The sequence below is a fragment of the Oncorhynchus tshawytscha genome, linkage group LG09 (assembly GCF_018296145.1).
Source record: "Oncorhynchus tshawytscha isolate Ot180627B linkage group LG09, Otsh_v2.0, whole genome shotgun sequence".
Lineage (NCBI taxonomy): Eukaryota > Metazoa > Chordata > Actinopteri > Salmoniformes > Salmonidae > Oncorhynchus > Oncorhynchus tshawytscha.
Window position 1 is genome coordinate 2,355,286 of NC_056437.1, and position 17,266 is coordinate 2,372,551.

Here is a 17,266-nt window from a genome sequence, read left to right on the forward strand (position 1 = left end):
GGACTCTGACTGGGCCACTCCAGAAGGCGTATTTTCTTCTGTCGAACCCATTCTGTTGTTGATTTACTTCTGTGTTTTGGGTCGTTGTCCTGTTGCATCACCCATCTTCTGTTGAGCTTCAATTTGCGCACAGATAGCCTTACATTCTCCTGCAAAATGTATTGATAAACTTGGGAATGAATTTTTTTGTCGATGGTAGCGAGCTGTCCAGGCCCTGAGGCAGCAAAGCAGCCCCAAACCATGATGCTCCCTCCACCATACTTTACAGTTGAGGTTTTGGTGCGCTGTGCCTTTTTTTTCTCCACACATAGTGTTGTTTGTTCCTTCCAAAACAACTCAACTTTAGTTTCATCTGTCCAAAGAATATTTTGCCAGTAGCGTTGTGGAACATCCAAGTGCTCTTTTGCAAACTTCAGACCTGCAGCAATGTTTTTTTCAGACAGCAGTGTCTTCTTCCGTGGTGTCCCCCCATGAACACCATTCTAGTTGAGTGTTTCACGTATCGTAGACTCGTCAGAGATGTTAGCATGTTTAGTGTTTTACGTATCGTAGACTTGTCAACAGAGATGTTAGCATGTTTAGTGTTTTACGTATCGTAGACTCGTCAACAGAGATGTTAGCATGTTTAGTGTTTTACGTATCGTAGACTCGTCAACAGAGATGTTAGCATGTTTAGTGTTTTACGTATCGTAGACTCGTCAGAGATGTTAGCATGTTTAGTGTTTTACGTATCGTAGACTCGTCAACAGAGATGTTAGCATGTTTAGTGTTTTACGTATCGTAGACTCGTCAACAGAGATGTTAGCATGTTCCAGAGATTTCTGTAAGTCTTCAGCTGACACACTAGGATTCTTCTGAACCTCATTGAGCATTCTGCGCTGTGCTCTTGCAGTCATCTTTGCAGGATGGCCACTCCTAGGGAGAGTAGCAACAGTGCTGGACTTTCTCCATTTATAAACTATTTGTCTTACCGTGGACTGATGAACATGAAGGCTTTTAGAGATACTTTTGTAACCCTTTTCAGGTTCATGCAAGTCAACAATTCTTAATCGTAAGTCTTTGGAGATCTCTCTTGTTCGAGGCATGGTTCACATCAGGCAATGCTTCTTGTGAATAGAAAACTCACATTTTGTGAGTGTTTTTTTATAGGGAAAGGCAGCTCTAACCAACATCTCCAATATCGTCTCATTGGTTGGACTCCAGGTTAGCTGACTCCTGACTCCAATTAGCTTTTGGAGAAGTCATCAGCCTAGGGGGGTTCACATACTTTTTCCAACCTACACTGTGAATGTTTAAATTATGTATTCAATATGAACAAGAAAAATACAATCATTTGTGTGTTATTAGTTTAAGCACAATGTGTTTGTTTGTTGTTGTGACTTTTATGAACAAATTCATGCAGAAATCCAGGTAATTCCAAAGGGTTCACATATTTTGTCTTGCCATTGTATATTAATATCAACTATAATATATTGATAATAACATTATAATATGAATATATAATATTACCCTAATAAATACTAGGAAAGGCTTTTAAATAGGTCTACTATGAATGTGTTTAACTGAAAGGGTCAGGGTACAGTCTAGTACATCACCTAACACCTGCCCCTACCCACCTAACACCTGCCCCTACCCACCTAACACCTGCCCCTACCCACCTAACACCTGCCCCTACCCACCTAACACCTGCCCCTACCCACCTAACACCTGCCCCTACCCACCTAACACCTGCCCCTACCCACCTAACACCTGCCCATACCTAACACCTGCCCCTACCCACCTAACACCTGCCCCTACCCACCTAACACCTGCCCCTACCCACCTAACACCTGCCCCTACCCACCTAACACCTGCCCCTACCCACCTAACACCTGCACCTACCCACCTAACATCTGCCCCTACCCACCTAACACCTGCCCCTACCCACCTAACAAGCTAACTGAGGACAAACAGATACTTTGTCAAATGTAACATTTTCTTTAAAGAGACGGACACAGACGAGAGGAATTTTGTGGTAACCACGGGAGAAACGGGAGTAAAGCTGTTGGCTCTGAAAGAGAGAGGGAGAAACGGGAGTAAAGCTGTTGGCTCTGAAAGAGAGAGGGAGACAACAAGACAGTTTGGCTCCACATCAGACACAACACCAGATATCAGACACCGCACAGCACCACATCAGACACCACACAGCACCACATCAGACACAACACCAGATATCAGACACCACACAGCCCCAACAGATATCAGACAACACACAGACCACATCAGACAACACCAGATACCAGACACCACACAGACACCAGTCAGACACCACACAGCCCCACATCAGACACAACACAGCACCACATCAGACACAACACAGCACCACATCAGACACCACACAGTCCCACATCAGACACCACACAGCCCCACATCAGACACAACACAGCACCACATCAGACATAACACCAGATATCAGACACCACACAGTCCCACATCAGACACAACACCAGATATCAGACACCACACAGCACCACATCAGACACCACAGAGCCCCACATCGGACACAACACAGCACCACATCAGACACCACACAGCACCACATCAGACACAACACCAGATATCAGACACCACACAACACCAGATATCAGACACCACACAGCCCCACATCAGACACAACACCAGATATCAGACACAACACAGCACCACATCAGACACAACACCAGTCATCAGACACCACACAACACCACATCAGACACCACACAGCACCACATCAGACACAACACCAGATATCAGACACCACACAAGCCCCACATCAGACACAACACCAGATATCAGACACAACACTAGATTTCAGACACCACACAGCATCACATCAGACAACACACAGCACCAGATATCAGACACCACACAACACCAGATATCAGACACCACACACCACCAGATATCAGACACCACAGAGCCCACATCGGACACAACACAGCACCACATCAGACACCACACAACACCAGATATGAGACACAATACCAGATATGAGACACAACACCAGATATCAGACACAACACAGCACTAGAGGTCGACCAATCAACAGGCATGGCCAAATAATTAGGGCCGATTTCAAGTTTTCATAACAATCGTTAATCGGCATTTTTGGATGCCTAACATTGCAATCCATGAGGAGACTGCGTGGCAGGCTGACCACCTGTTTATGCGAGTGCAGCAAGGAGCCAAGGTAAGTTGCTAGCTAGCATTAAACTTATCTTATAAAAAGCAATCCATAATCACTAGTTAACTACACATGGTTGATGATATTACTAGTTTAAGTAGCTTGTCCTGCGTTGCATTATAATCAATGCGGTGCCTGTTAATTTATCTTCGAATCACAGCCTACTTCGCCAAATGGGTGATGACTTAAACAAAAGCGCATTTGCGAAAAAAGCAATGTCGTTGCACCAATGCACCGCACCATAAACAACAATGCCTTTCTTAAAATCAATACACAGAAGTATATATTCTTAAACCTGCATATTTAGTTAAAATAAATGAATGTTAGCAGGCAATATTAACTAGAGAAATTGTGTCACTTCTCTTTCGTTCCGTGCAGAGTCAGGGTACATGCCACAGTTGTCACGACTTCCGCCGAAGTCGGTTCCTCTCCTTGTTCGGGCGGCGTTCGACGTCACCGGTCTTCTAGCCATCGCTAGATTTCAGTGAAAGAATAAACTTTTAGTTTTCGAAATGATAGTTTCCGGATTTGACCATATTAATGACCTAAGGCTCGCATTTCTGTGTGTTTATTATATTATAATTAAGTCTATGATTTGATATTTGAAGGAGCAGTCTGACTGAGCAGTGGTAGGCAGCAGTAGGCTCGTAAGCATTCATTCAAACAGCACTTTCCTGCGTTTACCAGCAGCTCTTCGAAATGCTTGAAGCACAGTGCTGTTTATGACTTCAAGCCTATCAACTCCCAAGATTACGCTGTCAATACTATAGTGCCTATAAGAACATCCAATAGTCAAAGGAATATGAAATACAAATGTTATAGAGAAAAATAGTCCTACAATTCCTGTAATAACTACAACCTAGAACTTCTCAACGGGGAATATTGAAGACTCATGTCAAAAGGAACCACCATCGTTCATACGTTCTCATGTTCTAAGCAAGGAACTTAAACGTTAAAAGTTAGCAGTCACATCTGTGACTAATGTTAATATGCCTTGTTATGCCTGTCTCGGCTAGTCCTAATTGTATTGTTTCAGTGTAGAGCCCTCAGTCCCACTCACCTTAGATAGCTCTTTTGTTCCACCCCCACACATGTGGAGACCTCATCTGGCTTAAACTGGTCCCACCAGAGACAAAACCTCGCATCGCCTGGTTCCTCTCTAGGTTTCTTCCTAGGTTTTGGCATTTCTAGGGAGTTTTTCCTAGCCACCGTACTTCTACACCTGCATTGCTTGCTGTTTGGGGTTTTAGGCTGGCACTTTGATATATCAGCTGATGTAAGAAGGGCTATATAAATACATTTGATTTGATCATCACTCAATGCCTAGGTTTACCTCCACTGTACTCACATCCTACCATACCATCCTACCATACTTATGCCCTGAATCTATTCTACCATGCCCAGAAAAATGCTCCTTATTTGCTCCTTATATGCCCCTTTTAATATTCTGTTCCGAACGCACTAGACGACCAGTTCTTACAGCCTTTAGCCGTACCCTTATCCTACTCCTCCTCTGTTCCTCTGCTGATGTAAAGGTTAACCCAGGCCCTGTAGACCCCAGTACCACACCTATTTCACAGGTGCTATCATTTGTTGACTTCTGTAACCATAAAAGTCTTGGTTTCAATGCATGTTAACTTCTTGGTGACAGGGGGCAGTATTTTCACGTCCGGATGAAATGAATGCCCAAATTCAACTGCTGGCTACTCATCCCCAGAAGATAAGATATGCATATCATTAGTAGATTCGGATAGAAAACACTCTGAAGTTTCTACAACTGTTTGAATGATGTCTGTGAGTATAACAAAACATATTTAGCAGGCGAAACCCAGAGGACAAACCATTCAGAATTTTTTTTTAGGTCACTCTTTTCAATGAGTTTTCATTGGGATCCAGATTTCCAAGGGACCTTCTTATAGTTCCTATCGCTTCCACTGGATGTCAACAGTCTTTAGGAATTGGTTGAGGTTTTTCCTTTGTGGAATGAAGTATGGCCATCTTGAACGATGGTCACTTGAAGTGTACTGTTAGATTTATTTCTGCGTTTTGTGTCGCGCCTGCAGGGTTGAAATATGGTTTCTCTCTTTGTTTACGGAGGTGCTATCCTCAGATAATAGCATTGTTTGCTTTCGCCAAAAAGCCTTTTTGAAATCTGACATGTTGGCTGGATTTAAAACAAGTGTACCTTTAATTTGCTATCTTGCATGTGTGATTTAATGAAAGTTGGATTTTTATAGTAATTTATTTGAATTTGGCGCTCTGCATTTTCCCTGGCTTTTGGCCAGGTGGGCTAGCGTCCCACATATCCCAGAGAGGTTAACATCAGAAGCATCCTCCCAAAGTTTGTTTTATTCACTGCTTTAGCACACTCTGCCAACCCGGATGTCCTTGCCGTGTCTGAATCCTGGCTTAGGAAGGCCACCACAAATTCTGAAATTTCCATTGCCAACTACAACATTTTCCGCCAAGATAGAACTGCCAAAGGGGGCGGAGCTGCAATTTACTGCAGAGACAGCCTGCAGAGTTCTGTCATGCTATCCAGGTCTGTGCCCAAACAGTTCGAGCTTCTACTTTTAAAAATACACCTTTCCAGAAAACAAGTCTCTCACTGTTACCGCTTGCTACAGACCCCCCTCAGCCCCCAGTTGTGCCCTGAACTCCATATGAGAATTGAGTTCGTTCTGTTAGGTGACCTAAACTGGGATATGCTTAATACCCTGGCCGTCCTAGAATCTAAGCTAGATGCCCTCAATCTAACACAAAGTGTCAAGGAACTTACCAGGTACAACCCCAAATCTTTAACACAGGCACCCTCATAGACGTCATACAGACCAACCTGCCCTCTAAATACACCTCTGCTGTCTTCAACCAGGATCTCAGCGATCACTGCATCATTGCCTGCATCCGTAATGGGTCCGCGGTCGAAACGACCACCCCTCATCACTGTCAAACGCTCCCTAAAACACTTCAGCGAGCAGGCCTATCTAATCGACCTGGCCCGGGTATCCTGGAAGGATATTGACCTCATCCCGTCAGTAGAGGATGCCTGGTTATTCTTTAAAAGTGCAATCCTCACCATCTTAAATAAGCATGCCCCGTTCAAAAAATGTAGAACTAAGAACAGAGATAGCCCTTGGTTCTTTCCAGACTTGACTGCCCTTGACCAACACAAAAACATCCTGGTTTGAGTCGCACTGTGCAGACTGGTGAGAGTTGTCCGGGCTAAAGGTAGCTGATGACCGCTAGCAGAGGCTAGCTGACTACTAGCTAGCAGCTAGTTCGCTGGCTAGCCTCTGGTGGGGTTTCCGGTTCAAAAGTAAAGAAAATAGCATATCCATACCACATTGGGTGAGGCGAATTGCACAAGAGTATGTTAAAGTTGAGTTTAAGAAAAATTTCCCAAGCAACTTTCCCAAGCCCCCCCTCCTGCTTCTCCTTCACCCACTTTCAGATAGCTGATGTCCTGAAAGAGCTGCAAAATCTGGACCCCTACATATCAGCTGGGCTAGAATAACTGGACCCTCTCTTTCTAAAATGATACACTGCAATTGTTGCTATTACTAGCCTGTTCAACCTCTCTCGTATCATCTGAGATTCAAGATTGGAAAGCTGCCGCGGTTATCCCCCTCTTCAAAGTGGGAGATACTCTAGACCCAAACTGTTATAGACCTATATCCATCCTGCCCTGCCTTTCTAAAGCCTTTGAAAGCCAAGTCAACAAACAGATTACCGACCACTTCAAATCCCACCGTACCTTCACCGCTATGCAATCTGGTTTCAGAGCTGGTCATGGTTGCACCTCAGCCACGCTCAAGGTCCTAAACGATATCATAACCGCCATCGATAAAAGACAATACTGTGCAGCCATCTTCATTGACCTGGCCAAGGCTTTCGACTCTGTCAATCACCTCATTCTTATCGGCAGACTCAACAGCCTTGTTTTCTCAAATGACCGCTTTGCCTGGTTCACCAACTACTTCTCAGATAGAGTTCACTGTGTCAAATCGGGTGGCCTGTTGTCCGGACCTCTGGCAGTCTATGGGGGTGCCACAGGGTTCAATTCTCGGGCCGACTCTTTTCTCTGCAAATATATCGATGATGTTGATCTTGCTTGATTCTCTGTTCCACCTCTATGCAGATGACACCATTCTGTATACTTCTAGTCCTTCTTTGGAGACTGTGTTAACAAACCTCCAGATGAGCTTCAATGCCATACAACACTCCTTCCTTGGCCTCCAATTGCTCTTAAATGCTAGTAAAACTAAATGCATACTTTTCAACCGATCGCTGCCCGTACCTGCCCGCCCAACTAGCATCACTTCTCTGGACGGTTCTGACTTAGAATATGGGGACAACTACAAATACCTAGGTGTCTGGTTAGACTGTGAACTCTCCTTCTAGACTCACATTATGCATCTCCAATCCAAAATTAAATCTAGAATTGGCTTCCTATTTCACAACAAATCCTCCTTCACTCATGCTGCTAAACATAGAACTGACAATCCTACCGATCCTTGACTTCGGCGATGTCATTTACAAAATAGCCTCCAACACTCTACTCAGCAAATTAGATGTAGTCTATCCCAGTGCCATCCGTTTTGTCACCAAAGCCCCATATACTACCCACCACTACGACCTGTATGCTCTCGTTGGCTGACCCTCGCTTTATATTTGTCGCCAAACCCACTGGCTACAGGTCATCTATAAGTCTTTGCTAGTTAAAGCCCCGCCTTTTCTCAGCTCACTGGTCACCATAGCAACACCCACCCGCAGCACGTGCTCCAGCAGGTATATTTCACTGGTCATCCCCAAAGCCAACTCCTCTTTGGTTGCCTTTCCTTCCAGTTCTCTGCTGCAATAACTGGAATGAATTGCAAACATCACTGAAGCTGGAGATATATCTCCCTCACTAACTTTAAGCATCAGCTGTCAGAGCAGCTTACATAAGACTATACATAGCCCATCTGTAAATAGCCCACCCAACTACCCCAAATACCTCATCCCCCATTTTTCTATTGTGTTATTGACTGTACATTTATGTGTAACTCTGTGTTGTTGTTTGTGTCACACTGCTTTGCTTTATCTTGGCCAGGTTGCAGTTCTAAATGACAACTTGTTCTCAACTGGCCTACCTGGTTAAATAAAGGGTTAGAGTTATATATATATAAATACCTGGTTAAATAAAGGGTTAGAGTTATATATATATAAATACCTGGTTAAATAAAGGGTTAGAGTTATATATATAAATACCTGGTTAAATAAAGGGTTAGAGTTATATATATAAATACCTGGTTAAATAAAGGGTTAGGGTTATATATATAAATACCTGGTTAAATAAAGGGTTATATACAGTATATAAACACCTGGTTAAATAAAGGGTTAGGGTTATAAATATAAATAAAGGGTATAAATACCTGGTTAAATAAATATAAATACCTGGTTAAATAAAGGGTTAGAGTTATATATATATATAAATACCTGGTTAAATAAAGGGTTAGAGTTATATATATAAATACCTGGTTAAAGAAAGTGAAATTAAAATAAAAAAAGACACAAAGTCAATCAAGAGACACTCACACGTAGAGAGAGGTAGATGTTCACTCACTTCACCCCGATCACTTCTTCTGAGCAGTGATTATGGTTGATAGCCTATAGCTAGCTAACAGTTTCCTTGTTATCATCAAAGCCACCATGACAGCTATAACATAGGATAAATTATGATATTGTTCATTAGGAGAAAAACATTTCAAGTGTAATAATGTGGTTGTCAATGCCTGTCCTTATTATGATGTGAACACATCCCATTAGCTTCCCCATGTCATCATATTCCATACTGGTACACAGGGGTTGAAATGTAGCTAGCCCGCTAGCCTGAGGCTAGTAATTTTCAGACTGGGTTAGTAGAAAATGTACCAAACTAGCCCATGAAATTCTGTCTTTTCAAACATCTCATGGAACATATTTTGGACGTCAATGTTATACTTGCTGGTCAGGGCCTAAGATCTTTATGTTCCGTCCCTGCTTGTGTGTATAAACAATTTGATTCAGTACATACCTTGACAACTGTCATTCACTTCCTCAAACCCCGCCTGGCACACACACTTCCCGATGGGCACTAGCCACTCCCCCTCTGCGCTGCAGTGCATCCTAGGTAGGTCCTCTGCCACCGAGTTGTTGACACAGTTTCCTGCCACCTCCAGCAGCTGGGAGGAGTCCGAACCTGTAATAGTGTCCTGGAACTGAGCTAGGTTCCTCACTATGAAGGGACACTTCTTATAGAACACCCTGACAGAAACCAGCGCTATACAGGCTCCCAGGTCTTGAAACGCCAGGTAGAACCCCTTCTTCGTCAATGGTCCCAGATCCCTAACCTCTGTATTCAGCTTCATCACTCTGTCTCCCAGGTCTAACTCCGTAAAGCTCTCGTCAGCAGCGATGGTGTCTACCTTAGAGTACTGGCTCTCCCTGAGGTTCCTCCCCTCCTCATCGTTAGACTCATAGTAGTACATGTTGAAGGTCTCCTTGCAGGTACCCACGCCACCCGGAAGGCTGTTACAGTCCCTCAGGGTGAACTGTAGCTCCACGAACACCCTCTGAGCCCCCTCGTTGAGGATGAGGTTGGTCTGGAGCCAATTGTTCTGGTTGTGTTCCATCACTTTACACACCTGGTACGTGTGGATCGGAGCATAGTTCTCATCTACCTCACCTATCTCCTCCCACTGTAGAGAAGGGAAATAGAGAGATAGAAAGATATCAAACATTGTTTCATGTTCAGTTACAGCTGACTGGGTTATGTTGTAATTAGCTACTGCTAAGTAGTTATCATCCACCTCACCTATCTCCTCTAGCTACAGGTTACTAGAGTTGACCAGAACCTATTGTCTATAGGTTACTAGAGTTGACCAGAACCTATTGTCTATAGGTTACTAGAGTTGACCAGAACCTATTGTCTATAGGTTACTAGAGTTGACCAGAACCTATTGTCTATAGGTTACTAGAGTTGACCAGAACCTATTGTCTATAGGTTACTAGAGTTGACCAGAACCTATTGTCTATAGGTTACTAGAGTTGACCAGAACCTATTGTCTATTAGGTTACTAGAGTTGACCAGAACCTATTGTCTATAGGTTACTAGAGTTGACCAGAACCTATTGTCTATTAGGTTACTAGAGTTGACCAGAACCTATTGTCTATAGGTTACTAGAGTTGACCAGAACCTATTGTCTATAGGTTACTAGAGTTGACCAGAACCTATTGTCTATTAGGTTACTAGAGTTGACCAGAACCTATTGTCTATTAGGTTACTAGAGTTGACCAGAACCTATTGTCTACAGGTTACTAGAGTTGACCAGAACCTATTGTCTATAGGTTAATAGTGACCAGAACCTATTGTCTAGGTTATAGTAGAAAATTGTCTATAGGTTACTAGTGTGACCAGAACCTATTGTCTATGGTTACTGGGTTGACCAGAACCTATTGTCTATAGGTTACTAGAGTTGACCAGAACCTGTTGTCTATAGGTTACTAGAGTACCAGAACCTATTGTCTATAGGTTACTAGAGTTGACCAGAACCTATTGTCTATGGTTACTAGAGTTGACCAGAACCTATTGTCTATAGGTTACTAGAGTTGACCAGAACCTATTGTCTATAGGTTACTAGAGTTGACCAGAACCTATTGTCTATTAGGTTACTAGAGTTGACCAGAACCTATTGTCTATAGGTTACTAGTGTATTGTCTATTAGGTTACTAGAGTTGACCAGAACCTATTGTCTATAGGTTACTAGAGTTGACCAGAACCTTTGTCTATAGGTTATGGGTTGTATTGTCTATTAGGTTACTAGAGTTGACCAGAACCTATTGTCTATAGGTTACTGAGTTGGAACCTATGTCTATTAGGTTACTAGTGACCAGAACCTATTGTCTATAGGTTACTAGAGTTGACCAGAACCTATTGTCTATAGGTTACTAGAGTTGACCAGAACCTGTCTATAGGTTACTAGAGTTGGTACTGTCTATAGGTTACTAGAGTTGACCAGAACCTATTGTCTATAGGTTACTAGAGTTGACCAGAACCTATTGTCTATAGGTTACTAGAGTTGACCAGAACCTATTGTCTATTAGGTTACTAGAGTTGACCAGAACCTCTGTCTAAGGTTACTAACCAGAACCTTTGTCTAAGGTTACAAGAGTTGACCAGAACCTATTGTCTATAGGTTACTAGAAAGAACCTATTGTCTATAGGTTACTAGAGTACCAGAACCTATTGTCTATTAGGTTACTAGAGTTGACCAGAACCTATTGTCTATAGGTTACTAGAGTTGACCAGAACCTATTGTCTATTAGGTTACTAGAGTTGACCAGAACCTATTGTCTACAGGTTACTAGAGTTGACCAGAACCTATTGTCTACAGGAACCCGTGGAATAATAGTGTAGCTGGTGAGGATAGTAGAAAATGTAGGGTTGTGTGTGGTTGTGTATGGGTTGTGTATGGGTTGTGTGTAATTGTGTGTAAATTGTATGTGGGTTGTGTGTATGGGTTGTGTATGAGTTACGCGTGGGTTGTGTATGGGTTGTGTGTAATTGTGTGTAAATTGTATGTGGGTTGTGTGTATGGGTTGTGTATGAGTTATGTGTGGGTTGTGTATGGGATGTGTATGAGTTGTGTGTATGGGTTGTGTGTGGGTTGTGTATGGGTTGTGTGTGGGTTGTGTTTGGGTTGTGAACCAGTTATTGAAACCATTTTTTACAAACTGCTAATATATTGGTCTAATTTAACTCCACTTCAACTGACAAAGTAAAAGCACAAAGACATTTCAAATACAACATTAATAATGCACTCCTCAGTAATCAGCTTCCATTCAGTTATAAATGACATTTCATTCCAGCTAGTAGCCAGGCCCGTCTGAGAGGCCAGGATCCTATTGGTCTGACTGACAAGGTTATGAGACTCATTCAGCCAGCCCAGACTGAGAGACCAGGTTTCTAGTGGTCTGACTGACTGGGTTATGAGACTCATTCAGCCAGGCCCGTCTGAGAGACCAGGGTTCTAGTGGTCTGACTGACTGTAATGATGATATTTCCCTCTAAACCCAGGAGGCTTCAGACAGATGGGAGGTGTATTATAATGACACACACACACACTCACGCACGTGAACACAGACAGATGTGTTTCTAATGTCTCTGGGCTAAAGGCTGGGCCAGCTATAAACATCTTTCTGCTCCAACCGCCATCCCCCCCATCCAATCAAATCCTTTCATCAGCTAGCTAATAGTGTCCTTTCATGACTCCATAATGTGGTCGCCAAAAACATGTCTGTGCTCTGGTGGGACCGTATAATGTCCGTTATCACAGACCGTATAATGTCTCCATAATCAGCTGTGTGATGTAGAGAAGTGGTGCACTGGGACGGTGTGTAAAGCATAGAATGATCTCGGACAAAGCTACAACTGTGAAATAGGACTACGTAGTTACGTGTCAAATCAAATGTTATTTGTCACATGCGCCGAATATAACAGGGCGTAGACCTTACTGTGAAATGCTTACTTATTTACCTTTATTTAACCTGTATTTAACTAGGCAGTTAAGAACAAATTCTTATTTTCAATGACGGCCTAGGAACAGTGGGTTAACTGCCTATTCAGGGCCATAACGACAGATTTGCACCTTGGGGATTTGAGATTGCAACCTTTCGGTTACTAGTCCAACGCTCGAACCACTAGGCTACCCTGCCGTCCCCTTTATACAAGCCCTTTTACCAACAATGCAGTTTTAAGAAAAATATATTTTTTTTAATAAAAAAAAAGGTAAGAGATAAGAATAAGAAATAATTAAAGAGTAGCAGTAAATAACAATAGACTGTGCCTAGTGTGAAGCTGCAGGTCTTTTATGGTTGTCCACGAGTTGCCAGAACAGCTTCAAAGCTCCTTGGCATGAATCCTACAAGTGTCTAGAACTCTATTGGAGGGATGTGACATCATTCTTTCCAAGATAAATTCCATCATTTGGTGTTTTGTTGATGACTGTGTAAAACACTGTCTCAGGCGTCGCTCCAGAATCTCCCATAAGTCTTCAATTTGGTTAAGATGTTTGGCCTAATGTATTAACTGCAAATTTACTAAATTAGGTCTTACTAAATTTTGCCGTACGTGGAGATTGTAGGATTTGCGAGCGCCGCAAATTATTGTGATTTATCAAACTGTCGCACGCAACATATAAGCATGTTACTACTTCCGGCGCCGACAGAGATGGCCGCTTCGCGTTCCTAGGAAACTATGCAGTTTTTTGTTTTTTTACGTGTTATTTCTTACACTAGTACCCCAGGTCATCTTAGGTTTCATTACATACAGCCGAGAAGAATCCTGCGGATCCTGTGTTCTGCCTTACAACCAGTGTAACCGAGTGGATCACATGCAGCGACCAAAAAAAAAAACGACTCAGAAAAAGAGGGAAACGAAGCGGTCTTCTGGTCAGACTCCGGAGACGGGCACATCGTGCACCACTCCCTAGCATTCTTCTTGCCAATGTCCAGTCTCTTGACAACAAGGTTGATGAAATCCGAGCAAGGGTAGCATTCCAGAGGGACATCAGAGACTGTAACGTTCTCTGCTTCACGGAAACATGGCTAACTGGAGAGACGCAATCCGAAGAGGTGCAGCCAGCGGGTTTCTCCACGCATCACGCCGACAGAAACAAACATCTTTCTGGTAAGAAGACGGGCGGGGGCGTATGCCTTATGGCCAACGTGACATGGTGTGATGAAAGAAACATACATGAACTCAAAATCCTTCTGTTCACCTGATTTAGAATTCCTCACAATCAAATGTAGACCGCATTATCTACCAAGAGAATTCTCTTCGATTATAATCACAGCCGTATATATCCCCCCCCAAGCAGACACGTCGATGGCTCTGAACGAACTTTGTTTATTAACTCTCTGCAAACTGGAAACGATTTGTCCGGAGGCTGCATTCATTGTAGCTGGGGATTTTAACGGGGCTAGTCTGAAGGCAGGACTCCCTAAATTTTATCAGCATATCGATTGCGCAACCAGGGGTGGAAAGACCCTGGATCATTGTTACTCTAACTTCCGCGACGCATATAAGGCCCTGCCCCGCCCCCCTTTCGGAAAAGCTGACCACGACTCCATTTTGTTGATCCCTGCCTACAGACAGAAACTAAAACAAGAAGCTCCCACGCTGAGGTCTGTCCAACGCTGGTCCGACCAAGCTGACTCCACACTCCAAGACTGCTTCCATCACGTGGACTGGGAGATGTTTCGTATTGCGTCAGACAACAACATTGACGAATACGCTGATACGGTGTGCGAGTTCATTAGAACGTGCGTTGAAGATGTCGTTCCCATAGCAACGATTAAAACATTCCCTAACCAGAAACCGTGGATTGATGGAAGCATTCGTGTGAAACTGAAGGCACGAACCACTGCTTTTAATCAGGGCAAGGTGTCTGGTAACATGACTGAATACAAACAGTGCAGCTATTCCCTCCGCAAGGCTATCAAACAAGCTAAGCGCCAGTACAGAGACAAAGTAGAATCTCAATTCAACGGTTCAGACACAAGAGGCATGTGGCAGGGTCTACAGTCAATCACGGACTACAGGAAGAAACCCAGCCCAGTCACGGACCAGGATGTCTTGCTCCCAGGCAGACTAAATAACTTTTTTGCCCGCTTTGAGGACAATACAGTGCCACTGACACGGCCTGCAACGGAAACATGCGGTCTCTCCTTCACTGCAGCCGAAGTGAGTAAGACATTTAAACGTGTTAACCCTCGCAAGGCTGCAGGCCCAGACGGCATCCACCAGCCGTGCCCTCAGAGCATGCGCAGACCAGCTGGCCGGTGTGTTTACGGACATATTCAATCAATCCCTATACCAGTCTGCTGTTCCCACATGCTTCAAGAGGGCCACCATTGTTCCTGTTCCCAAGAAAGCTAAGGTAACTGAGCTAAACGACTACCGCCCCGTAGCACTCACTTCTGTCATCATGAAGTGCTTTGAGAGACTAGTCAAGGACCATATCACCTCCACCCTACCTGACACCCTAGATCCACTCCAATTTGCTTACCGCCCAAATAGGTCCACAGACGATGCAATCTCAACCACACTGCACACTGCCCTAACCCATCTGGACAAGAGGAATACCTATGTGAGAATGCTGTTCATCGACTACAGCTCGGCATTCAACACCATAGTACCCTCCAAGCTCGTCATCAAGCTCGAGACCCTGGGTCTCGACCCCGCCCTGTGCAACTGGGTACTGGACTTCCTGACGGGCCGCCCCAGGTGGTGAGGGTAGGCAACAACATCTCCTCCCCGCTGATCCTCAACACTGGGGCCCCACAAGGGTGTGTTCTGAGCCCTCTCCTGTACTCCCTGTTCACCCACGACTGCGTGGCCACGCACGCCTCCAACTCAATCATCAAGTTTGCGGACGACACAACAGTGGTAGGCTTGATTACCAACAACGACGAGACGGCCTACAGGGAGGAGGTGAGGGCCCTCGGAGTGTGGTGTCAGGAAAATAACCTCACACTCAACGTCAACAAAACTAAGGAGATGATTGTGGACTTCAGGAAACAGCAGAGGGAACACCCCCCTATCCACATCGATGGAACAGTAGTGGAGAGGGTAGCAAGTTTTAAATTCCTCGGCATACACATCACAGACAAACTGAATTGGTCCACTCACACAGACAGCATCGTGAAGAAGGCGCAGCAGCGCCTCTTCAACCTCAGGAGGCTGAAGAAATTTGGCTTGTCACCAAAAGCACTCACAAACTTCTACAGATGCACAATCGAGAGCATCCTGGCGGGCTGTATCACCGCCTGGTACGGCAACTGCTCCGCCCACAACCGTAAGGCTCTCCAGAGGGTAGTGAGGTCTGCACAACGCATCACCGGGGGCAAACTACCTGCCCTCCAGGACACCTACACCACCCGATGTTACAGGAAGGCCATAAAGATCATCAAGGATATCAACCACCCGAGCCACTGCCTGTTCACCCCGCTATCATCCAGAAGGCGAAGGTCAGTACAGGTGCATCAAAGCTGGGACAGAGAGACTGAAAAACAGCTTCTATCTCAAGGCCATCAGACTGTTAAACAGCCACCACTAACATTGAGTGGCTGCTGCCAACACACTGACACTGACACTGACTCAACTCCAGCCACTTTAATAATGGGAATTGATGGGAAATGATGTAAATATATCACTAGCCACTTTAAACAATGCTACCTTATATAATGTTACTTACCCTACATTATTCATCTCATATGCATACGTATATACTGTACTCTATATCATCGACTGCATCCTTATGTAATACATGTATCACTAGCCACTTTAACTATGCCACTTTGTTTACATACTCATCTCATATGTATATACTGTACTCGATACCATCTACTGTATCTTGCCTATGCTGCTCTGTACCATCACTCATTCATATATCCTTATGTACATATTCTTTATCCCCTTACACTGTGTATAAGACAGTAGTTTTGGAATTGTTAGTTAGATTACTTGTTGGTTATTACTGCATTGTCGGAACTAGAAGCACAAGCATTTCGCTACACTCGCATTAACATCTGCTAACCATGTGTATGTGACAAATAAAATTTGATTTGATTTGATTTGATTGATTTGATTTTGACTACACCTGTTGTATTCAGCATTTCACTGTGAGGTCTACACCTGTTGTATTCAGCATTTCACTGGAAGGTCTACTACACCTGTTGTATTCAGCATTTCACTGGAAGGTCTACTACACCTGTTGTATTCAGCATTTCACTGGAAGGTCTACTACAACTGTTGTATTCAGCATTTCACTGCAAGGTCTACTACACCTGTTGTATTCAGCATTTCACTGTAAGGTCTACTACACCTGTTGTATTCATCATTTCACTGTGAGGTGTACTACACCTGTTGTATTCAGCATTTCACTGTAAGGTCTACTACACCTGTTGTATTCAGCATTTCACTGGAAGGTCTACTACACCTGTTGTATTCAGCATTTCACTGGAATGTCTACACTTGTTGTA

At 43.8% G+C, this 17,266-nt stretch overlaps 1 protein-coding gene across 2 annotated transcripts in view; it reads right to left on the reverse strand.

Moving 5' to 3' along the window:
* The window catches only part of LOC112240907 (ephrin type-A receptor 5), a 180,317-nt gene that overhangs the window by 136,822 nt on the left and 26,229 nt on the right, over positions 1-17,266 (reverse strand). For both annotated transcript variants that reach the window (XM_042326366.1, XM_042326365.1), the window contains exon 3: positions 9,258-9,921. In XM_042326366.1, coding sequence (XP_042182300.1) covers positions 9,258-9,921 — 664 coding nt within the window. The remainder of the gene's footprint in view (positions 1-9,257; positions 9,922-17,266) is intronic.